At 41.4% G+C, this 25,421-nt stretch overlaps 1 protein-coding gene across 1 annotated transcript in view; it reads left to right on the top strand.

Annotated features, from left to right (window-relative positions):
• Positions 1-25,421, top strand: part of LOC148032814 (uncharacterized) — an 83,521-nt gene that overhangs the window by 40,275 nt on the left and 17,825 nt on the right. The window contains exons 3-5 of the mRNA XM_087683489.1: positions 23,558-23,837; positions 24,057-24,164; positions 24,259-24,537. Of these exons, the coding sequence (XP_087539615.1) occupies positions 23,558-23,837; positions 24,057-24,164; positions 24,259-24,537 (667 nt within the window). The remainder of the gene's footprint in view (positions 1-23,557; positions 23,838-24,056; positions 24,165-24,258; positions 24,538-25,421) is intronic.

The following is a 25,421-nucleotide window of genomic DNA, read 5'->3' as shown; positions in this document are numbered from 1 at the left end:
CAAAGGAGTTGTGTATCTGCTTTGGAAAGCAAAGGGCATCTGTTGTTGGCTTTACGGATGTAGACTATGTTGGTCATGCGGAGTGCAAAAAGTCCACTTTTGGATATGTGTTTACTTTCACAGGAGGAGCAGTATATGGCTGCCTTTGAGGCATGTAAGGAGGCTTTATGGCTTTCTCGTTTGGTGGGAGAGCTTGGCATCTGAGAGTTACTTGTTCTCCATTGTGATAGTCAGAGTGCTATCATGCTAGCACGGAATCCTGTCTTTCATGCAAAGACAAAGCACATACATGTAAAGTACCACTTCATTAGAGATATATAGCAAGAGCATTGAGCTTGTCAAAGTGCATACAGATGATAACCTTGCAGACCTTCTCACGAAGGGTCTTTTAACAGAGCGGTTTGCTCATTGTTGACAGATGATGGGAGTTGGATAGATATATGTATTTCAGCTTTGTACATACCTAGACTTAGCTGATTCTTTTCTCCTCTTAAGGCACATTGCCTTTAGGTGGGAGGTTGTTGGGAATAAAGGCCTCGTGCTTTTTAAATGTGCTCGGGTGTGAATACACCCTTAGCACTTGTACTAAAACAATATATATCTATCTAAAAACCTAAAAGTACACTCTCATCATTGTACCTAGAAATGGACTCACTCTCAACTCTGCTCTATCTTACTCTCTTTGTTTCTCACTGTGCTGCGTAACGACTGTTTGTCTTGATCTCCGTGCCCAACCCGTCACTACAAAAGGTGAATTTAAGCTAAATTCAGGTGGAGGACTAGCCAGCCATTGAATTTGGGGCATTTCCATTGTCTATGAAGTGGGTGAAGGCAAAATGATTGCCCAAATCAAGGGGCAAATCAAATTAAAGACTTGTTGGTGATTTTGAATAGCAAGGGGAGTTGGAATATTGAAGGGATTGGGAGAATCCCATTGTAAATCAACCTCTTTTTCAATAAAGCTAAAGAAATACCAAAAGGGGTGCCAATTTTGGGGACAATCGGGTGTGCATTGTCCAAGATTAGTAGGTAAATTTGTATTTTTAGATTTGCATTAACTGTTTGTTGCTTTAATTAAGTTCTAATCAGGGATTTACCACCCATCCACGGAAGGAAGCCTGATTCAATGGTTTCATTGTCGGGATACCATCAAATCCTTTGAATTGGTGGGCTTGTGGTACTTGATTGCAAATTGGGACTATTGCATTATTGTTGAAATTGTTCTCAGCAGTGAATTATAGCAAGCATGTCTTCACATGGTGATATGGGATCGAGTGGAGAGGATGCATCACTCCTTGGTCAATCACATGGTGAAGGGGGTAATGCAATGACTGATGTTGGGCATGGTTCTCAGCATGGACAGCATACTGAAATTGTGGGAAATGACCCAAATGTTGGCACTTCAATGCATAAAGACGCTGATGACCAGCAAGGGCTGAAGAATTTGATGATAGCTTCAAGGGTCGAATGTGTACATTAACAAATCTTTTAGCTGAATTGGCAAAGGATACCTAGTTTACTCGATTCTTGAATGCCCCAAAGAAGGACGGCAAAGGCAAAGAGAAGAAGACACCTTCTATAGCTTTGGGACAGCCACAAGAACCGAAGGAAATGCCTAAGCCTTCTTTAGGAGAGTCCAAAATGCTTGATGAGCACAAACAATTGGTATCCATGGGGCAGCAAGTGCAAATGCATGGCTAACTTGGTAGTGCCAATCCATGGAAACATGGGCAGCAAGGCAATTATGCACATGCAAGCATGGGACATCAAAGATACTTTGGTGGTGGTACCATATTTGATGCTATGGTTGGATAGGCACTGCATATGGGAATGTATGACATAAATCCCTATGGTGTGCAGCAACCAATGCATGGCTCACAACACCCAATGTATCCGGGTAATGCAAGTGGAATGCCTAATCCCATGTATGGCAGCATAGGCATAAAGCCTGGGGCACAAAGCTGCATCCTTTTTGCAGCAGCCCATTTATGATAACTTGACTCCCATAGGTCTGCAGAAGGACTATGATGAAGGTGGCAAAAGCGTGAAGTTTGAGCCTTTCAGTGGTGCACAAGGTAGGCTGAAAGCACTTGTTTTTATTCAGCAGTTTGATGTAGTCTATTTTGGTGGCAACTTCATAGAGGTATCTAAGATACGTAAGGCAGCCACATTTTTGAAGGGAAATGCATTGCAGTGGTGGTCTACACTTCTTATTCAAGGGAAGTCACCTACCACTTGGGTCTAGTTCAAGCAAATGTTTGCTTCAAATTGGTTGAGAAGTACCTTTAAAGTAGACATTATGACAGCTTGGAATTAGTTGAATTCCAAAGATTGCAAGAACTTGGATCAATATAATAAGAAGTTTTGGTATGCATTGCTGCCGGTTACTTCTTATCTCACAATACCTCTCCATGAGCAGGTGGAGAAGTATATTTTTGGTTTGCCAAAGGGTATTCGGGATTTTTGCATTAAGTCCACTGTGTCCAGCATGTCTCAACTTATAGAAATTGCTACTATAACCGACACATTGTTGCGTGGAAAGGATGCACGATTCCTTGATGATGATGTCAAGTCACATGTCAAAGAGTTAAAGGCTGAGAAAAATGGTAAATCTGAAAATAAAGATCTCATTTCAGTCAGTTTCATGCTATTATAAAGAGTCTATTGTCATAGGGTATTGAGTTCAAAGACAACTTGCACCCGTTGTTTCTGCTTGGCACCTTGCTTGAATCATGGGATGTCTTCCATACTGCCATATGCACGAACATGCTTGATGGGTTGAAAATCAAAGATGTTGAGAGTGCTTTATTGAATGAGGAAATCAACAGGAGAAACAATGATGCTTCCCGCTCTTCACATGCATTGACCGTTAGAGGTGGCAGACATGGCAGGCATGATAATGATCATAAGGGCAAGGACTCTCAGAAGTCCAGGTCCAAGTCACGTGGATGGAAGTCTGATCTTACCTGTCATTATTGTGGGAAAGTAGGACATATTAGGCCATAATGCCATAAAATGCGCGATGAAAAATCAAGGCAGACATGAAAAATAGGGTTGGAAAGAGGAACAAATCGCAGAGAAAGAGTGGGAAAAGTAATGTATTGTCACGTAAGCCACAAATTTCAACTGTTAGCATGGTTTATCACATTGAGTTGGGTGCCATGAAAGATCAATATGTTGTTGATCTGGACTTTGCTAATGTTTATGATCAGCTTTGCAATGGCCAAAGGCATGGACACTTTGTGCGAAGAGATGGATTTCTAATGATGCATGGACGACTGTGTGTCACAAAGCAGTTAAGGCCTAGAGTTATCACTGAAATGCAGGACATAGAGGTATTGATGCCAAGGTCAAGGCAGTGGAGCATTTTTTTTATTGGCCAGCTTTGAGACATGTTGTAGAAGAGTTTGTTAAAACATGCATCGTATGCCAGAAGGTTATGCATGATAGACAAAAGATGCCGGGTTTGTTGCAGCCCTTTTTTATTCCAAATAGGCCTTGGCAGAGCATTGTAATGGACTTTATTTTTGAGCTTCCTAAGACACCTACAGGGAATGATGGGATATGAACTATCATTTGTAGGTTCAGCAAACAAGCCCATTTCATTCTGGTGAGGAAGAAAATAAAGGCTGATCATATGGCACAATTGTTTTTGCAGCACATATTTAAGTATCATGGTATGCCAGAGTCGATCATTAGTGATCGAGACCCCGAGATGACTAGTTTATTTTGGAAGGGCTTGTTTGAGAATATGGGTACCACGCTGAAATTCTCATAATCCTTCCATCCGTAGACAAATGGCCGGTCTGAGGAAGCAAATTCCACAGTGTTAGATCTTTTGAGGTGCTATGTTTCAGACCATAAGACACAGTGGGAGCAGTATCTGCCCTTGGTTGAGTTTGCTTACAACAACACAATGCATAGTTCTACCGGCAAAGGTCCATTTGAGGTGGTTGAGGGTGGCAAGAAGGTACCATCTATTCTGCAAACTAAGGATAAGATCTTTGAGATTGATCGTTATGTGGAAAACTTGGATATAGCCTATGCAAAGATAAAATATACACTTCAAAGATCGCAAGAAAAGCAAAAGAGGACAGTTGATCACCATAGACGTGCTTTGCAATGTGCAGAGGGTGATTATGTATTGTTACGTTTTGAAAAGGCAAGGCTGAAAAAGATGAAAGGAAGAGAAAGATTATATCCGAAGTTGAGTATGAGATACTATGGGTCCTTCCAGGTGTTGGAGAAGATCAGGATGTGGCATATTGGTTGAAATTACCTCCACATTGGTGGATATACAATGCCTTTCATATCAGTTTATTGAGGCCTTTTCATGATAATGTGCTAGAGGATATGTCTGTTGAAATTCAACCTGAGGTTGAGGAGCTAGATGAGATTTTGGTACTTGAGTAGATTTTGGCACATAAGGAAAGAAATATCAAAGGTAAAGTTTCTAGGAGATACTTGGTGAAATTTCAGAATTATTCACCAATGGATGCCAAATGGTGACTTGGGAGACCATCCTCATTCTCATTTGTTGCAGCTTTATCTAGATGCCTTTCAGTTAGAGCCGACTTTAGTTCGGGCTCCATCAGATTCAGTGAACAAGGGTTCGGAGTATTGCTTGATGCTCAAGGGGGAGGTAGCACTTCCCCTCCTCCAGTTATGGGCAACTCTTGTATGTAGTGGATCTTGGATGTATTCAGTATGCATCCAAGGTACTGCACTGACAGTATGCTTGCCATGAGATCACTACTTAGTGTACTAGTCACTGTGAGATGTATGCAGATGAGTGTGAGTTTTACCTGGGCATTGGAACTATACTTTTGCATCAGCTCATGATCAATTTAGCATGAATTTTACCTCAATTTTGAGACAAAAATTTTGATCAGTTTCAACTCAGTTTTTGATGAGCTTGAGAACCGTTTATGGTTATTTTTTGGGTCGGTTATGCATCAGTTTTTGCACTGATTGCTGGTCAGTTTTTGCAATGAGTTTGTGATGAGTTTGGGGTCACATTTGCAACACTTTGTGATCAGTTCTCAGATCAGCAGGTGATCAGTTTATGATCAAATTATGCTCGGTTTTCAATGGTTTACATCTAGTTCCATGAACAACAGCATATGTTATGATGCCATTGATGTTTGAGCCATGGTTTATGCTTGGTTTTCGCTATACCATGGTTTGGTTTTGCTAGATGAGTTGAGCTCATGGGAAATGGAGATGCCACATGATAATTTGGCAATGTTTTTGAGATTCTTTGTGAGTCTTATGCTATGTTATGTTGGCTGGTAATTTTCAGCATATATTGGGCATAGGAACGGTTGAATAGCAGTGCGCAATGTTGTGTTGACTATGATGCCTATGGAAATTCCAGTGTAGTACTTTGCTTTTGATGCATTTGGCAGTGCAATTGAGGACGATTGTAAGGATTTCAAGAGAGAGGGCTATCACGATGACATGTATTTTTGAAACTTCACTTAACATGTGGATTAATTTTTAATCACATGATTAAGTAAATATTGCACATGTGAGGTGTAACTGGGGTTAAAGTAAATTTATGAGCTCAAGACCCAAAGAAATCACAGGATTTCAAAGGCAAAAGTTGCTATAAGTTATGCCGCACAGGTACTTGGTGGTATCTGGTTCCAGGTGTTGGTTTAGGTCATCCATTTGCCCATAAGTGTTAGTTGGTGACACTAGAGAAGTGACGTTTAATGATACCTAACACCAATCTGATGGCCAAAGATGGCGTAGAGACACTTGGGAATGGAAGTTGCCTAGCCAATTTAATTATTGGCTAGTTAGATCATTTTTCAAGGCACCAAAATAATTATTAGATTAATTTTCAGTATTTAGAGATTGAAAATTAATATTTAATGATGAAAAATGTTAAAAAAACCATTTGGGAAGGTTACCACTTGTCAAAAATGCCCATGCAAGACTGAAAAACGTCTTAAGAGGTTGGAGAGAGGCAATTTTATAAATTCAGCCTGCAAGAGAGAGGGAGGAGAGACTGCTGATCTGATTTTGTAGCCATTGGGGGACCTTTTGAGGTTGCCAAGGGCAGGAGAAGACCAATCAACAGTAGGAGACGTCATCTACAAGCTGTTGAGGTAGGGCAACAGCAGTAAATGACTGATTTTCTTCAGTTCTTTGCATTTACAAGTTGTCGTGGCAGGGCAACAATTGCATTTGACTAATTTTTGGTCATTCTATGCGATAAAACTTTGAATTTTCTCTCTACAGCTTTCTCTCTCATCTCCCAAACATTTCACAGCCTTGCTCCAAAGATCTCAGCATTTGGACCCTTGGAGGTTGAGAAATTTCATATTTCTTTGCTATAAACCCTAATTTACAGCAGAAATTAGGGTTTAGCTGCAGCATTGGGAACCGTGCCAAAAAATTAGAAACTCCAAGACTTGGATTCAATAAGTCCGAAGGTGAATTTAAGCTAAATTCAGGTGGAGGATTAGCCAACCATTGAATTTGGGGCATTTCCATCGTCTATGAAGCGGGTGAAGGCCAATTGATGTCCCGAATCAAGGGGTAAATTAGATTAAAGACTTGTTGGTGATTTTGAACAGCAAGGGGAGTTGAATACTGAAAGGGATTGGGATTCCCATTGTAAATCAACTTCTGCTTCAATAAAGCTAAAGAAATACCGAAAGGGGAGACAATTTTGGGGCCAATTGGGTGTGCATAGATCAATAGGTAAATTTGTATTTTTAGATTTGCATTAACTGTTTACTGCTGTAATTAAGTTGTAATCAGGGATTTATCACCCATCCACGGAAGGAAGGTTGGTTTCAGGTTGCCAAAGGATATGCATAGAAGGAAGGGATTGACTTTCAAGAGGTCTTCTCACCTGTTGTGAAGATGATCACTCTACGTGTGCTTTTTGCACTTACTGCTGTATTGGATTTAGAGATGTATCAAATGGATGTGAAAACAACTTTTTTGCATGGTGACATTGTTGAGGAAATCTACATGGAACAACCCGAGGGCTTTGTAGTTCTTGGAAAAGAGCAGTTGGTATGTAAACTAAAACACAACTTCTTGTATGGGCTGAAGCAAGCACCACGGCAATGGTATAAAAAGTTTGAGACTTTTATGCACTCTCATGGGTTTACACGCAGCTATGTAGATCATTGTTTGTACATGAAAAATGATACAAATGACAACCCCATTATATTTGTTTTATATGTGGATGATATGTTGCTAGCTGGAAAAAGAAAGACTAGCTTGGATGCTCTAAAAAATCAGCCGAAATCAGCTTTCTCCATGAAAGATTTGGGGAATGCAGAGCATATATTGGGCATGAGGATTCGTAGGGATAGAATGCAGAAATTGCTGTTCTTATCTCAAGAGAAGTACATTGAAAAGGTACTGGATAGATTCTACATTGCTGAAGCTATGCCTCTCGGGGTGCCCTTGTCTCCGTATCTTAAGCTTAGTAAAGCCAATAGCCCAAAATATGACATGGAAGCCAATACTATGAAGGGAGTTCCTTATGCATCAGCTTGTGGCTCTCTTATGTATGCTATGTTCGCTACTCGTCCGAACATTGCTCATGCAATGGGAGTTGTCAACAGGTTTATGTCAAATCTTGGCAAACCACATTGGGAGGCTGTCAAGTGTATTCTTCGATATCTAAAGGGTACACAAAGAAAGTGTATTTGCTATGGGTAGGGTGCACTTAATCTAGAGGGTTATTGTGATGCAGACATGGCGGGTGACTTGGACACTCGGAGGTCCACTAGCGGGTATATCTTTACAATTGCTGGTGGGGCTGTTTCTGGTTCTCCAGGTTATAGAACATCATAGCATTAAGTACTACTGAAGCTGAATACATATTAGCCACTGAAGCTTCTAAGGAAGTTATATGGTTGAGCAGACTTACAGAGGATCTTGGCATGTCTATGAGTACTCTAGTGTTGGGATGTGATGGCAAAAGTGCCGTGTATCTGGCTAAGAATGCCATACATAATTCACGCACGAAGCATATAGATGTGCAATATCTTTTTATTAAATATATTCTGGAAGATGGTCTAATCACATTGATCAAGATCAAAACACAGGACAACCCCGTAGATGTTCTCACTAAAAGTCTAAGCAAGGCTCAGCATAAGCGTTGCATACAACTAGTGGGAGTTGGTTAAAGGTTCACTTCAGAACAGTGGGAGGTTGTTGGGATATAAAGGTCCTTTTATTCACCTCTGTGTACATGAGTACGCATATTGTACATGTGAATGCACCCTTATGTGCCCAAAGTATAAATGCATTTTATTCTGTGTACCAACACATTGTGGGTACACCCAGATTAGATCTTACTCTCTCTCTGTCACTCTCACTCACGCGCATACTTCTCTTGCTGCAACACACACTCAACAAATAGTTAGAATAATTGGGAAACATGAGTTATGGATGCATCCAATGGGTTTCGAGCAATAGTTCTAGAATGTTTTCAGTTTTATCTAATGTTTATGCTAGTTGGAAAATTTCACCAAGTTTTGGGTATATGGCATGGTTGGAAAAATAGTGGCCAATGTTGTGACTATGATGCCTTTTGGAAGTTCTTGTGCAACATGATTTTCCTTTGGCATAGCGTAGTGCAATTGAAGACAATTGTAAGGATTTCAAGGGGGAGATTTGTCATGGGGATGTAAAATTTGGAGATGCTTTAATCTTGTTGATAACATTTGATTAAGTTACTAATCAAATGTGCAAGGTTGTTTAGCACATGTGATACACATGGCAATTATTTTATGATAACAGACCAAGGATCTTGAGGATGTAGTGGGTGTTAAAGGCAAAAGTTGTGATAAGTTATACCAACTGGGCTTTAGTGGTTAGTTGGTACCAGTTTGAACTCCATGGCAATTTTTGGGCCATTAAGTGTTAGTGATGGCACTGGGGGCTAGGCATTTAATCAATTAATGCTAGTCTAAGGGTCATCAGAGGTTGGGGACCACTCCAGGTTGCAAATGGCCTAGCCAGGTTAATTATGGATGGACACATTTAATTTTGGGTAGGGTTAGAAGGGTTGAAATTAATAATATCATTTAATTTTAAAAATGAATTTAATGACTGTATAATCTTGAAAATTGGGTTTAGAGGGCTGTCATCTAGCAAAAATACCCATGCGAATTGAGAAAACGTCTTTTGGGCTTGGTTTCAGCCATTCAGTTAGTTTTCAATTTGAGGGAGAGAGAGAGAGGAGTTGTTGGTACATTTTCTAAGTAGGAAATAGCAAATTGCTATAAGCAAGAGCCATTGAAGGGCCATAGTAGGCACGCGCCTGTAGGAGGATCACCATTTGGGATGGGCGGCAGCAATTTTTGACTTCCTTGGCAATAGACGATAGCTCTTGGGGCAGTTTTAACAAGCAACAGTCAGAATCGAGCCATTTACCGTGTGGAAATTAAAATTTCTCTCTCTTGTGGCATTCTCTCGCCTTTTCCAGGCCATTCTTAGAAGATCTTAGCTTATCTCAACCATTTGGAGCAAATCTCATTTCGATTTGGTGGTTAGTAGAGGGAATTCTACTATAAATCCTAAATTTATGCAGAAATTAAGATTTAGCAGCTATCTTGGGACCTGTACCATTAGTAGAAGGTATCATAGATTGAAATCAGCACTTGCAATTTGTGGTATTGTCAGGGATTTAAGGTACTAGCCCATCCATTGTGAATATGGGGTAGCATTTGGCCATTTGGGGTCTAACTAGAGCAAATCTTGGGTGAAATTTAAGGGGCAATTTGCCTAATTTGTTTGCTGATTGTTGGAGCAGCAAAGGGCTTTTGGATCAACCAAGGAGATTGTGGAATCTTGGCTTGTAATCAATCCATTAGCAATTGAAGTTAAAGAAATACCGAAAGGGGTGCCAGTTTTGGGGCCAACAACGTGTTCACTATCCAAGCTTATTAAAGTGAAGTGTGTATTTTAGTTAATGTCTATTTACTGATTGATTAGGGAATTACCACCCCTCCACAGAAGAAAGGCTAGTTTTAGGCTGCTTCCCCTTGCTCCTAAGCGCTTGCAAAACTGCAAACTTGTGGCTGTAGACTTGTGTAGGTAGGGTCACAACTGGACCAATGCCTAGAGAAGAATATCATTGAATTGTTGAGATGTGTAGCAGACCTGAGGGTGGTGTTCTATGTACAATGAAACTTTGATGTTTAACAATGGCAATGGCAATGACAAAGAGAGAGTGAGATGCACGATGTGTGGGTACAAAGAGTGTATCTCTTTTTAGGTTTTTTGTGATAGTTATATGTAAAGTACTAAAGTACAAGTGCTAAGGGTTGTTCACACTGAGCACGTATAAAAGGCACGGTGGTCCTTTATTTGCAACAACCTCTCACCTTAAGGCAACGTGCTTAAAGGTTGAGGAAAGAATCAACTAAGTCTAAGTATGTACAAAGTTGAAATATATATACTATTCAACTCCCATTATTTGTTGGCAATGAGCAAACAACTCTGTTGGAAGTCTCTTTGTGAGAAGATCTGCAGGATTATCATTTGTATATACCTTGACAAGCTCAATGCTTTTGTTGTCAAGTACATTCCTGATAAAGTGATACTTAGAGCTCATACATATCTTCCATTTTCTATCCCCGCAAGTAGTATGATAGCCTTCATCGTCTAGCTGCCATGTGCTTACGAAGCTCTTGAAATGCCAATTGCACATTGCCAATCCTTGCAATGTATTATGTCACATGCATAATTGTCCCCCAAGCGGACAACACCATGTCTACCACCATTGTAGTCAGAGAGCCATTCGCGATGTGGTGTTATATGGAATGAGGCACTTGAATCCAGAATCTAGGTGTGTATGTAATCATCCGAATCTGCAATCAATGATTGTGTACTAAAAGAAGAAGCAAAGAGTACATCATTGCCACTGTCACTCTCGTGGCTTACTACATTGACTTTCTTTATCTTTACTCTACACTTCTTTGCACGTTGACTGTCCTTTCTCTTGTCTTTGTTATCATCGATGTTTTTGCCTTTGCCCTTTTCTTTCTTCGACTTAAAGCAATCCTGCTTAAAGTGCATTTTCTTGCCACAATGATGGTACTCCACATTTTTACCATGAGACTTGCTACATGCTTTGTTGTCAGAGTTGCCCTTCTGTTGGGATATGCCTCTAGTATGCAATGCATTGGAAGACTTGTTTGCGGAAATATTTTGCCTATTGAGCTTCTCCATGAGTAAAGAGCCCTTCACATCTGAATATAACAGCATAGCATTAGAATTACTCATTCCTGTCCTAAAAGTATCCCAACTTTTAGGCAAAGTGCATAGCAAAAAGATTGCCTTCAACTCCTCATCAATGTGAAACTCCAAAGCAAATCAACTGACTGAAAATAGAGTTAAACCATTCAAATGTACAAACATGGTTATACCTTCCTTCATATGAAGGTCCATCAAAATTTTCAACCAATAAACCTTGTTGGTTGTTCACCTTGTTTTAGTTGTGTTTGTACACACGGAGTGTTATATTCATGCAAACACTAACATATCTTAAGAGTTAACACTTTGTGCATTGTTTTAGCTCTATCATTCTCACATAGGGCACATAAAATTTCCCATACCTTGGGGATTTTTGATTAGGGCCACTCATCTTTTGGGTCCCCTAATCATGTGTCCCATGTGTGTCTAGTCATAGAAGCCCTCGTAGTCTCACAAAGTAATTTTTAGGAGAGCATTGTTCTTGGGTGCTTAGTCTATTACAATTACCTACTTCCTTACTCCCGCTCTTTATATTTCTTGGTGACCATTAAGTGGTGTGTGCATTGCCTTTCGTTATCCCACATGTGTACATGCTACATTTTGGTCCAACCATAAGTATTGTGAGATTTTTTGCTAAAACCTAACCTCAATTGTGGAGATGTTTCAGTTCTAGAATTTGTCAGAGGATTGCTTGGTAAATTCCAAGCCTACCTACTGGATAAGCAAGGGTGTGATTGTACACATTGTATGCTACTTCTCCCGTATAAGCAATGCGCTTCTATGAAAACGAGGGTTACCAGAAAACTTTAAACCATACAACATTTCACCTCTAAAGCACTTTGATTTAGTTTGAAATGTTTCACTTGTGGATAGTGTCAGAAATGGGTCTAGCAATGGAAGTGTAGAAGACTGCACGACACAAGACAAAGTAAGAAACATAAGAAAATAAAGGAGCATTGTAAAGGGAGAACTCAGAGATATGCTTGGGAAATGGAATCCATATACCAAACATGAGATAGTTGCTTACAACAGTGAGTCACTATTGTGTGGGCATTGTCCCTCTCTTCAACATGACTTGAACTAAGAATTTGCAAGTGGATGATGATATAGATTGAGGAGGAACGAGTAAAATATATTGGCATAAAATAACACTAAATAATAAATAGGTCGGCCAATATCATTGTGTAGTCGATCAGCTAACACCCTCTCTCAGATTATGGGTGATCTGGTATAATACAATGATACAATGGTAATGACTCATCTTAGTCCATACAACAAAGACCACCAAAATAGGACCATGGATACCCAAGTTGTGGGTGATCAGGCCACCACCAAGGTGCTTTGTGAAAGGTAGAGCTCAAGTGGAAGCACACGAGCGGAAGCAAGAGCAAAGCAAGACCTATGGCGGATGGAGCAAGAGAGAGAGACACCGTATGTGGGAACACTAATGGTCATAATGTGTGATTGGCCTCTCCTTATTCAATAGTCATTAAAAGAATAAAGAATAAAGTGGCAGTGATGGGCATTCATCACTTGTAGTGTAAAGGTGTGTGGTCATGATATGTGTAGTACATACAACGTAGTATAGGCACATGCACCTTGATTCCAAACAACCTTCCACGGTGAATGTGTCTCTAGTGAGGAGAGAACAAGAAAAAGTGTCAAAGTACAAATGTACGTTAAGTATAATAGGATGAGTAAGAGATGTCATCTCATCCTTTGCCCATCATCTTCCTAAGGAAGGCAGAACGTTCCGTTGAGAGACTTTGAGTGAGCAGATCTATGGGATTCTTGTTAGTCTACAAGCTCAACGGACTTGTTCTCTACCACCTCCCTGATGCAATGATAGTGCACCTCAATGTGCTTGGTCTTTACATGGATGATTGGATTCTTGGTCAATTGAATAGAGGATACTATAGTCGTAGGTTAAATTGACTCCGACTATGTAGGACATGTAGATCGTAGGAAGTCTACCTTTGGGTATGTCTTCACCTTTGTTGGATGTGGTGTTTCTTGGATGTCCAAGGTGCAAAAATGCACGGCTTTATCTTCTATTGAGATAGAATATATTGCAGCCATTGAGGCTTGCAAGGAGGCCCAATGTTTAGGTTGTCTGGTGGAAGACCTTGGTATTATTGTTACTCCTACATTACATTCAGATTGTATGAGTGTGCATAAGAGCCAGAGGCTCATCCATGAGCGTAATGTCAAACTTCTTATGAGAACTATGTGTTTGCCCGCTATAAAGACAATGGTAACAAGAATCAAAATATTTGCAATCAAGAGGCCGAAGATACTACAAACGAGCAAGCATTTTTATCCCCTTTAAGGATATGTGCCTAGGGTGATGATGCCATAAAGATACATGTGGGATGTCAATTACAACCAAAACATGGTCAAGGGATCAAAATATAAATAAATGATAGAGGTTGCCAGCCTTGGCACCTTAAGCAAAACCAAGATTTCCACGGGCAATCTTCCATGTGGAATCACCAAAATATATATAATAGCCAACATCATCTAATTGTCTAGTAGATAAAGGCTTTGGGTCAAAGTTGGTATATGATGTATATTATGTGGATTAAAAGAGTTGCTTGAAGGGAACTATAGCTATACATTCCCAATGTCAATAATATCCAATGTAAAGTCATTTTTCAATCTTATGGAACTTGTCATGTTGCGATAGAACTGAAACTAATCCTATGCGGGAAAATATGAAAGGAGCCCCCAAATCAAGCAACCAACAATGAGAATAGGTAGATATTGAGAATCATCAAGAGAGGAAGCTACTAAGATGTACTCATCAGCTAATACTAGTTGCACTGCACTTATCTCTACAATCTTTACAGAGGATTTACTATGGACAATGTTGCAATCATCAGACTTTTCTTGCACTTTATCCTTGCCTTTCTCTTTGCATTTATTATCATGTATCTCATGACATTGCGGTCGAATATGACCTTGCTTCTCACAATAGTTACCTATTAGAGAGGACTTACGACCACAGGACTTACTGTGAGACTGCCTGTGAGATTGATACCTCTGTGAGTTTCCACCATGGCGATCATTACCGCTCTTACCATTATGGTTGTGCCTAATAGTCAATGGATGAGAAGTACAGGCTGCATCCTTGTTTTTTATATTTACCTCCTTTGTGAGTAAAGTACCCTCATTATCTTGGAGTTTCAAGCCATCCTTAGGCATATTAGCACACATGACTGTACGGAATGTGTCCCATGACTCGAGAAGTTTCACAAGCAAGAACAAGGGAGGTAGGTTATCCTTGAACTCAATGTCTTGCAAAGTCAACTAACTAAAAATCGAGTGGAATTCATTCAAATGTGAAGACATACTCGTCCCTTCCTTCATGAAGGTCCATAAGTTGTTTCAACCAATATATTTGTAATGCAGGACTTTGCTTGTCATAAAGATTGCATATCCTTTTTCATAACTACCATGCATTATTCTCAAGTGCCACAACATTGAAATAAACCTATTTAGACAATGATAGTATATGTGTAGATTTGCATAGCTTATCCAACTCATCCTAATCATCTTGATCCATGCCTTTGGGCTTTACACTCTTGGTTTTCAATGGTCTAACATGCTTCTTTTGAGCTAGCACTTGCCAAATTTGGTGAAATTTGTGTAATCAAGCTTTTCAATATCGAAAAGAGCATTATCATTCAAAGAATCATCCATAATGATAGTATGTCAATGCAAAATCCAAGAGAATAGATTGCTGCAAATGAACACAAATCAGCCCTTGAAATTCAGCCAAAACAAGGGTAAAACAAGAGGGAGTACCAAAATATAGAGCTGTCCATTAACTGCAAGCAATACATTGCTAAAGTACAATGCTTACTCTCCAAGACAATGCTGAAAATTGTAATTATAGCAATGTTGAAATAAAGATAGCAATATAAGTCACTCCAATTGTGGACAGGAGCATCAATGCATCATCCAAGCATTGCAAACATTCCCCATAAGCGTTGGTAGAGCGTAAACCAATCAATTATTTGTTATCCAAACCAAAATTGTTCTGTTCTATATAAAACAAAGAACTAATACCTACACAGAATCAACTCTATGAGTGCTCAGATCTGCAACTCTCGTTGCACTCTTCGTTTCTAGCTATAGAACACATGAATCCGATATCGTATGCACAAGTTATGGCCCAAATAGGAAAGTGCTATCAAGCTGCTATAGCTGTTGATGACTTCTACATCATGCTTTGTATGTTAGCGAGTCATTCCATGGCCATGTCAGCAGTACGGACAGCATAGGTGCCACATCAACACAACAGGTCACAGCAGGAGCCACGTCAGCTGCCACGTGGCAACAGACTATGCAATCGGTCAGTAGCTTGTGCAGTCGGACAATTTTTATTATTCTTTTCCGGCTATTTTTAGTCAGTTGGTGGCATACTCTCATATATTCTGATCTGACATCTGGCAGAGTTGGTCTGTTGAGATTGACAATGCGCGGGCTGATGGAGGTCGAGGTTCTCAAGGCGGAGACACACGCATATATTTTCTTTGCACCTGTGTATATTTTTGCACTCTTATACATCATACTACATTGCAGATTTTTTGTGTTACATAGTCTCCTTTTCTGTCGCTCTCTTCTCTCTGTGTTCTTTCTCTCGCAGCCTTTATCCTATGCTTCTGCATTGTTGCACTCTGACATGGTATTAGAGCGGTGAAATTGGACGGACTGATTGAAGAACCTACTTGAAGAGGAGATTTTAGCGCGACACAAGGATGCGTTTTCAGCATTCGAGGGCGAGCGAGAGGACTGCGCATTGGAACAAGGCTGAAGCGAGTGTGAGCGTGTGGGAAAGGAGTCCAGCTTGTGAATTTGTTGCAGGTTATTGCTGTTCGAAGGGGAGGAAGGCTATGTTTTAGGCCTTCCATTGCAGATTTCATCTTTTCATCGCCTCCGGCGGTTGAAGAAGGTTTAGGAAGTGGAGGAAACAGCCCTAATAGGTTGCATTTACACAGTCAGAGGGGGCTGCTTCTGCGTTTGTTCAGGCATTGCATGTAACCATGTCTATAGAGAATGATTTGGAGTTCTAGGTGATCATGGACAGGAAGGTACCTGTCCTACTGGCTCTTCCATTGGATCAGAAGCTTGATGGTGACAATTATTGTATTTGGCGGGTGATGATGTTGGTCATTCTGGAGTCTTATGATTTGGTGGAGCTTGTGATGGAGGAGATTAACAGGCCCTCGGTACGAGATGAGTCCAAACTCTCTTCCATTGCTGGTGCGGAGTTGACCAAGGCCCAATCTCATTGGGACAAACTGAATGCTAGGATTCATTCTTTTCTTTTTCTGTCTTGTACTATAGGCGTGATAGCTCACATCGACCACTTGTTGATGGCTTGAGAGATATGGCTGCTCGACCAGATGTATAATTGGATGACCTTGATAAAGAGGGTTTCTTTGGAGGTGAAGATGCGGACCTTATCCGTGAATAAGTCTTCTTCGCTTTGGGAACACATCAACAAGCTTCGGCAGCTTTTGATGCAGGTTCAAAATGCGTGGAAGCCTATTTCCTTTGAAGACATGCAAACACTTTGTCGTCCCAGTTACCGCCACGATTCAGTACCTTTTATTCCGCTCTTAATGCATCAGGGCAAGAGCTGACTATTCGGTGGGAAGAGTTGGTTCCTACGGTCTTAGACCAAGAGGAATAGTTGAAGGTACATAATGCTTCCAAATCGGAGGCTTTGGTTGGTCAAGCCTCTCAGAAGAAGGGGAAGGACCAAAAGAAAAAGAAGGAGGACAACAAATCCAAGGACAAGGAGAAGAAATCGACTTGCCATATTTGTGGTAAGACTGGTCATTGGAAGAAGGATTGCCCCGACAAAGACAAGAAGGACACTAAGAAGGACAGGAAGGATTCTGGAGCGGTTACTGCATCCTCGTTAGCTGCTTTTCTACACTTAGTAGTCATTGAGGACTCTACAACGAAGACTTCTGATGCCGCAATGACAGCTCCCCAGGCTCGAGAGTGGATCATGGACAGTGGTGTCTCACGGCACATGACTCCTCTCGTTGGTGTCTATTGCTGTGTGGGGTGAGATGCAGTTGATTCCAAATGGACATGGTGGTACCCACACTTCCGAAGTGTTGCATGTGCCAGGCTTAGGGTATCATTTGCTTTCGGTCCATAAGATTTGTTCTCTTGGTCTCTTGGTGCAGTTTGATAGTGATGCTGTTCGAGTCCTTGATCGTGGATCGAGAAAGGTTCTCTCTGCAGGTTATGAGGAGAATGGCATCTACAAATTGAATTCTTCTACAGCTCTTATCTCACTTCTTCTTACTTCTCAGACACAGTCCAAGCTATGGCATGCTTGGTTTGGCCACGTGAACTATGAGTACCTTTAGAAGGTGTCGCGAGGATTGTTTGTCCAAGGTTTGCTGGACATAGTGGTGAGTCATCAGCCATGGGTCTCCTACATTCATGGGAAACTACATTGGGATGCGATTCCCACCAAAGCTTCAAGGCGGTCTACTTCACCTTTGGAGCTTGTATCTACGGATCTGTGTGGTGCGATGAGGACCGAGTCCCTGAAGGGGAGCTTGTACTTCATGTTGATCGTAGATGACTATAGCAGGATGACATGGGCCTATTTCTTGACATTGAAGTCGGAGGCTTTTTCCCACTTCAAGGATTGGCTTTTCTTTGAGGAGAACCGATCTGGCCGGGGAGTGAAGACCTTGCGCTCAGACAAGGGAGGTGAATTTGTGTCTAATGAGTTTGCTTGTTTTTGTGCAAATAGGGGCATTCACTAGGAGTTTGCTAACACTAACACTTCTCAAGTGAATGCCATTTTGGAGCAGAAGAATTGAAGTGTGATCGAGATGGCGCGCACCATGATGGAGCACCAATAGACACCTCAATTTTTGTGGGCCAAGGCCGTGGCTACTGCAGCATACATCCTCAATTGATCTCCCACTTTGGTTGTTGACAAGACCACACCTTTTGAGGCTTACTTTGGGACTAAGCCTGATGTCTCTTATTTCAGGATCTGTAGGTGTAACGCCTATGTGTACATCCCGAAGACGCAACGTGACAAGTTCGTGGCGCCTTCTTGATGACAGGTTTTTGTTGGCTACAGCTCCCAATCCCAAGGTTATTGTTTGCTTGATCTTGTCAAGCGGGATATCTACACGAGCCGAGATGTATGGTTTGTGGAAGTTCCGGCCACAGAGGGGGGTGAGGAGCACCCCGTCCTTGGAAATCTTGGGGAGAGTTGGGCTCCTGAGACAGTTCCTTTGGAGCAAGAGCCTCTTGATGGAGATTCTTTTTCTGATTCAGAGTCTTCCCTTCCACCGGCCACCCCAGTGGAGCTTCCACCGGTGGATATTCGAGAGTCTTCAGCAGATGGAGAGTGACAGGGAGAGGTCCGGGGAGAGGTCCAGCCTCCTCCTCGTTGGGCCCATGACACACTCCGAGATTCAGGGATCGAGGGGGTCCTAGAGGAGTGGGAACCGCAGGATGGACCATGGAGGTCACGGAGAAACCAAGCACATTCTATGGAGCTTGTTTGCTCTAACTATTGTTTAATGACCTGTGTTATGCAGGATCGAGAGCCCACTTCAGTGAAGGAGGCTTTGCAGTCTGACCATTGACGGAAGGCTATGGACGCCGAGTTGGAGGCTATTGAGAGGAATGGCACTTGGTCCCTTGTGCCTCATCCCTCTCACAAGAAGGTGATTGGTATTAAGTGGGTCTTCAAGACCGAGTACCTTAGTGATGGTTCTTTGGACAAGCACAAGGCTCGCCTTGTTGCTAAAGATTTTGCTTAGTGCCTAGGCATTGATTTCCATGATACTTTTGCTCCCATTGCTCATATGGCGACTATTCGAGCTGTTCTTGCCTTGGTTGGCCATAGGAGATGGCCTGTTGGATGTGAAGTCGGCCTTTCTCAATGGTGACTTGTAGAAGGAGATCTATGTTGAGCAACTTCTTGGCTTTGGATCCTCGGTTGGGAAGGTTTGCAGGTTGAAGGCAAGGCCTGTATGGCCTCAAGTAGGTCTTGTGTACATGGAACGAGAAGATTAACTCGTTTCTTTAGTCAAAGTTAGGATATCGGCTCTCCACGGCTGATCCGTAGCTTTATGTGCACACTTCCGAGGTTGGTTGTGTGTTGTTTGTGTTGTATGTTGATGATTTGATTTTGACAGGGGATCATGCAGAGAAGGTCCAAGAGACCAAGACAACTTTACATTAGATGTTCAAGATGACGGATTTGGGGCTTCTTCATTTCTTCTTGGGTCATGAGATTTATCAGTCTCAAAGGGGGGTTTTTATCTTTTAGCAGAGATACACTTAGGAGCTCTTGGTGACTTTTGAGATGGAGACTTGTCGGCCCATTTCTACTCCTATGGATCCGAATTGGATGGCCACTTCACACTCTGATTCATCCTTGACGGATGCTTCATGCTACCGTCAATTGGTTGGATCCTTGATTTGGCTCCTCAACACTCGTGTTGATCTTTGTTTCGTTGTGGGTTTTTTGGCAGGGTTCATGAGTGAACCCAAACAGGTGCATTGCCAGGTTGCCTTGAGGATACTTCGGTATTTGAGAGGAATCTCTGACTTAGGGATTTCTTATCTAACAAGTACAAATGCTTCCGATCTTGTTTTTGTAGGTTGGAGCGACTCAGATTGGGTTGGCGATGTGGACCACCGGTGGTTTACTATAGGTTATTGTTTTACCTTGGGTACAGGTGATATCTCTTGGAGTAGCAAGAAGCAGTCCACGATAGCCCTTTCTTCTACTGGGGCGGAGTATCGGGCTGTGTCTTCCACCACATGTGAGGTTGTGTGGCTTTGGAGATTGTTGGAGGAGCTTGGCTGCCCTCAGCCTCGTCTTACTCTTCTGCAGTGTGACAATGAGAGTTGCATTGCCTTGGCATGGAATCCTATATTCCATGCGTGGATGAAGCTCATTGAGATCCAATATCACTTCATTTGGGAGAAGCTTCTAGATGGGACCATTCATGTGGAGTACTGCAAGTCGGAGGATAATATTGCGGATTTGTTTACGAAGGCACTTCCCCAGGCTCTTCTTTGGGGACATGCCAGATCCCTCAGTCTTTTGACTTGTCCAAGATTTGAGAGGGGGTGTCAGTGAGTCATTCCTTGGCTACGTCAGCAGTATGGATAGCAGAGGTGCCACGTCAGCAGAGTAGGTCACAACAAGAGCCACTTCAGCTGCCACGTGGCAGCAGACTGTGCAGTCGGTCAGCAGTTTGTGCAATCAGACAGTTTTATTATTATTTTATGCAGTCGGCTGCATTTACTGCAACTGACCTGGTGCTGGGCATTATTCTTTTCCGGCTATTTATAGTCAGTTGGTGGCACACTCTCATATATTCTAATCTGACATATGACAGAGTTGGTCTGTTGAGACTGACAGTGCGCGGGCTAACGGAGGTCGAGGTTATCAAGGCGGAGACACATGCAGATATTATCTCTGCACACATGTATATTTCTGCACTCCTATACATCATACTACACTGCAGATTTTCTGCATTGTACTATCTCCTTTTCTCTCTCTCCTCTATCCGTGTTCACTCTCTCTCAGTCTTTGTCCTAGGCTTTCGCATCGTTGCACTCTGACACTGTATCCATTCAAAATGGATAGAATGGCTGCTTCTCAACTTGATAAGCACTCAACAAGGCTCAACTAAACCTTGGGAAGTCCTTGACAAGTCGGGAACAAGTTGGAAAAAGTTGGATGAAGGGAAGACTTAATGTATACCTTGGGAGGAAGAAACAATGGTTGCCATGAAACCTTGAGTTGAAGCTTTGAATCCGAGGTGAAGCAAAGGATGAAGAAGCTCCTTGAATACCTACTTTGATACTAGTTGAAAAGTAAGAGCTTGAGTGTAAGTATATGAGTGGAAGGAAGAGCAAAGCAAGAGCTATGGCGACGGAGCAACAGAACAAGAGAAAGAGACACCATACGTGGTAGATCGAATCTTCACAATGTGTGACCGGCCTTTCCTTATTCAATAGTCACTAAAAGAATAAATAATAAAGTAACAGTGATGGGCGTCCACCATGTGTAGTGTACCGGTGTGCGGTTACAGCGTGTGTAGTAAATATAGGGTGGCATGGACACAAGTGCCTTTAAGCTGAGGATGATTCGGTGGAGGAGTTTGTATTGTGCTTCTTCTTCTTCTTTTGGGAAGGTACTTACTCTTTACAATCCTTGCGAAAATGTCCCTTCTTAGCTGAGATAAAACGCAATCATCAGGGGCTGTAAATCAGGCCAATTTGCAGTAGGGACAGGTTGCCTAGGCTGCAGCAGACAGTCGGAGGCTGATCAACAACATATAGGTGTGAGGGCAGACTGTCCCAAACAGGAAACAACACCTAGAGCCTGAACATGGATGTCTGAAACCATGTTGGAGGTGGGTGCAGCGATGGAAGCGTAGAAGATGGCTGTAATAGACTGCACAACATGAGAGAAAAGAGAAAGAGACAAAATAACGCTGCAAAGGTAGAACTGAGATAATAGATATGCTCAGGAAATGGAATCCATATACCAAACATGAGATGCTTGCATACAATAGTGAGTGGTTGTGTGGGCATTGCCATTGGCTCCGTCTCTCCAATAGGACGTGCATTGAGAATCTGCAAGATGATGATATAGACTGAGGAGGAAAGAGCGTAATATATAGGCATAAAATAATGCCACGGCCAGCATTAGCATGCAGTTGGCGAGCAATAAGTGGCCCAAATCAATGATGACAATAGAAAATACCTAAAACAGTCTACAATGCTGAGCCCACAACTGCACATGCCAAACTCACTCATGAGCTGACTAAACTGCTAACAAGTAGGTCCTAAGTGAAATGGTTGAACAATTAAGTCTCAATTTATAGTCAAGCGAGGCTTACACAGGCCAATGAAATAGCCAGATGTTTCTTGCAGATTGAAACATATCAGCATCAAACTTATCATGTTAAGCCCTTGTGGAACACATTTCATAGTGTACATGATTGGAACAAACATGTTTTAGTAGTCATGTGGTGCATTGCAACTGGTTTCTCCAATCCAGGATAGTAGTTGGTTAGATCTGCTAACAGAGTGCGAACAAGCGATGATGATTAGCCTGCCCCCTGGATGCAACTGCTTATACTTGGTAGTTGTATGTAGGGGGCAGGCTGTTAGCAGTTGCATGCGGGAGGCAGGCTAATCATTGTTTCTCGTTTGTGCACTGTTAGGATATCTAACCAACTATTCTTTAGGATTAGGGCAACCGTTACAAGCTTGAACACCCAAGACCTTGAACATTTCTAGTGGTCTTTGGAGATTATGATTGCTTGAGCATGCCAGCAATATTTTACTCTTGTTTTTCTATCAATGCCCACTTTTCTTGAATCTACAATGGTTTCTTCTCTTTGATTGTGCTTGATGCCATTGTCAAATATGGACTTTTATTGAGAATTAGGTCTCTCTTTTTGATTTAGCCTCATCAAAATAAGACATTGGCCACCTTCATTTTGGGCTTTTGTTATATAACGAGGTTAATTATGATTTTTGTTCTTGTTAAATTTGTTTGCTTGTGTGCATACATTTATTCTTGCTGTATTATATCAGAAGAACAGTTAAGGTTGTACAAAGGCAACTTTTATTGAGCAGTTTTTCTGCATGCTTAATGAGAAAGCTTTTCTGCTGCAAAGGACGGTGGGGAGCAGCAAATCCTGTCTGATTGTGCTTATAATTCATGAGCATTATGCATTCCAAATTAAGACATAGTACATACCACTTCTTGCAGTTCTTTCTTCTCCTTTTTTCTGTCTTCCTCTAGCTTCTGGATGAGTTGGGTCCTTGCAAGTTTGTACACACTTTTTCATTCAAATTCACAAGTTTCTAATTTTAAGGAGAGAACTCAGGAGTGTACTCACTTTTAGACGGTCAGACTTTGCTTCAGCATGTTGAACCGGGTTTTGTCAAGAACAACAAAGCATCCGTATCTTGTTTTTCACTTTGATTTTGATGATGGAACATAGAGATTGCTGTTGGAGGTCTATATCAAGCATTTTTGTTTTGCCTTTCAAGTTCCATAATTGTTTTTGTCTATATTATCTTGGCGATTGCTTCTTTGTCACAGAACAGGTTAATGTTTAGGTACTTGTTTGTAACATAGCTCAAACGGAGTGAAACCTAAAGCTCTGTTATTTTCTCCACCTCTGGTCTTTTGACATAATACTTTGCTGATCTTTCATTTTGGTTCTGGCGAAGACTTATGTTAAAACTAAGGCTTATCTCGATTCATGTTGGAATGCAGAACTGGGTTTGAGGAGGAGAAAGACTTAGCTGTGGTGATTAACTCTGTTATAGCTGGGCGTTATCATGTGACTGAGTATTTGGGATCTGCTGCCTTTAGCAAAGCGGTACAAGCACATGATCTACGTACTGGAATGGATGTGTGCATGAAGATCATAAAAAACAACAAAGATTTCTTTGATCAAAGCCTTGATGAGATCAAGTTGCTGAAGTTTGTCAATAAACATGATCCTGCAGACAAATATCACATCCTGAGGCTTTATGATTATTTCTACCATCGGGTATTGTACTTTAAGTTGGATGGATGCTTTGCTTTGCTAGCCATCAGATTTTACATGATAATCATGTATTTGAATGATGCTTACATTTTCTTTTATCTAAGCTGTGCTGCATATTCTTTGTCTGACATTCACTAGTGTTCTGGTTTGCAAAGGCCAGAAGCACAAATTTGCATGTCATGAAACAGTCCTAACAAGAAAGAGACATTTTTTTTTCTGTAGGAACATCTATTTATTGTGTGCGAGCTGTTACGTGCCAACTTGTATGAGTTTCAAAAGTTTAACAGAGAATCTGGGGGAGAGGTTTATTTTACCATGCCACGTTTGCAGGTATGAGAAAGTGTAAGCTTGAATCATGTAATCTCTAAGCCTCTCTGCTGGGATATCAGTGTTATTAAGATGCTATAAATGTGGGCATTTGCAGTCAATTACTCGTCAGTGCCTCGAAGCCTTGGAATTTTTACACAAGCTTGGGATCATTCATTGCGATTTGAAGCCTGAGAATATTCTGGTGAAGAGCTACAGCCGTTGTGAAATCAAGATTATTGACCTCGGTAGTAGCTGCTTTCAAACAGATCATTTATGCTCATATGTGCAGTCACGCTCCTATCGAGCACCTGAAGTTATCCTTGGGCTTCCTTATGACCAGAAGATTGACATATGGTCGCTTGGGTGTATTTTAGCAGAGCTCTGCTCAGGAAATGTAACTTCTTGAGCCCTTCTGCTCCCTTCATCACTTGCCAACATGTCAAAAATGGGTTAAAGTTTTAACTGAAGTGCGACTAAAACATGGTGTGAAAGTGAAGCATGAGTCTTCATCTTTCTGGTTTACAGACTGCTAGTTGGTTAACATCCGTGAAATTGAAAATTTAAGTGGAGTAGACAGTACTCTCTCAATATTTTGAAGGAACAATGTCTCAAGTCAAGTATAACCACGCGACAATCCGGAATGTACAAATGAAATTCATAGACAAATGAAGGAATACCAGAGCCAATCTAGGATGAACCTGTGGAATATGTTATTAGAGTAGATTGGGCCAGGTGCCCTTGTTGATGTAAGCAGCCCCTACACGGGGACAGGACAAGTATGAAATGGACAAAATGAAGAATAAAGTCTCATTGGATATGAAGCCAAAAAAATCCACAAAAAGTGCAAAGTAAATCAACATGTGCAAAAACAAGAATGCTGTGTCAATGGTAATGATGATGACCAATGACAGCTTTAGTTAGTAGGTCATGCATGCTGATTGGGTGAAGTACTAGGACATTCTCACTGTAAACTTTTAAGACATACCCTAAGGGTGTGTTGTCCTGATCAAGCTAAACCTAGACAGATTTTAGAAGATATCAGTGTGTATGGTTGTGGAAAGAAATATTGTTCTTTGTCAAAGGCAGTGTAGGTGATATGATGCCATTACTACAAAGCATAATAGATGTCAATGTGCTTGGTCTGAGAGGCCTTGGCTTCTAGATAGTGGTGCTTTGAGTCATATGACTCCTTGAGGAGATTTGTCGCAGGATCTAATAGTCATTTTTGGTGATATGGTGATATTTGTTTTGTTCCTATTAGTGGTGTTGGCACTTCGT

Source organism: Lygodium microphyllum, chromosome 8, assembly GCF_053477565.2.
Source record: "Lygodium microphyllum isolate KBCC chromosome 8, Lygodium_microphyllum_v1.1.10, whole genome shotgun sequence".
NCBI lineage: Eukaryota > Viridiplantae > Streptophyta > Polypodiopsida > Schizaeales > Lygodiaceae > Lygodium > Lygodium microphyllum.
This window is presented reverse-complemented; position numbering and strand designations above follow the sequence as displayed.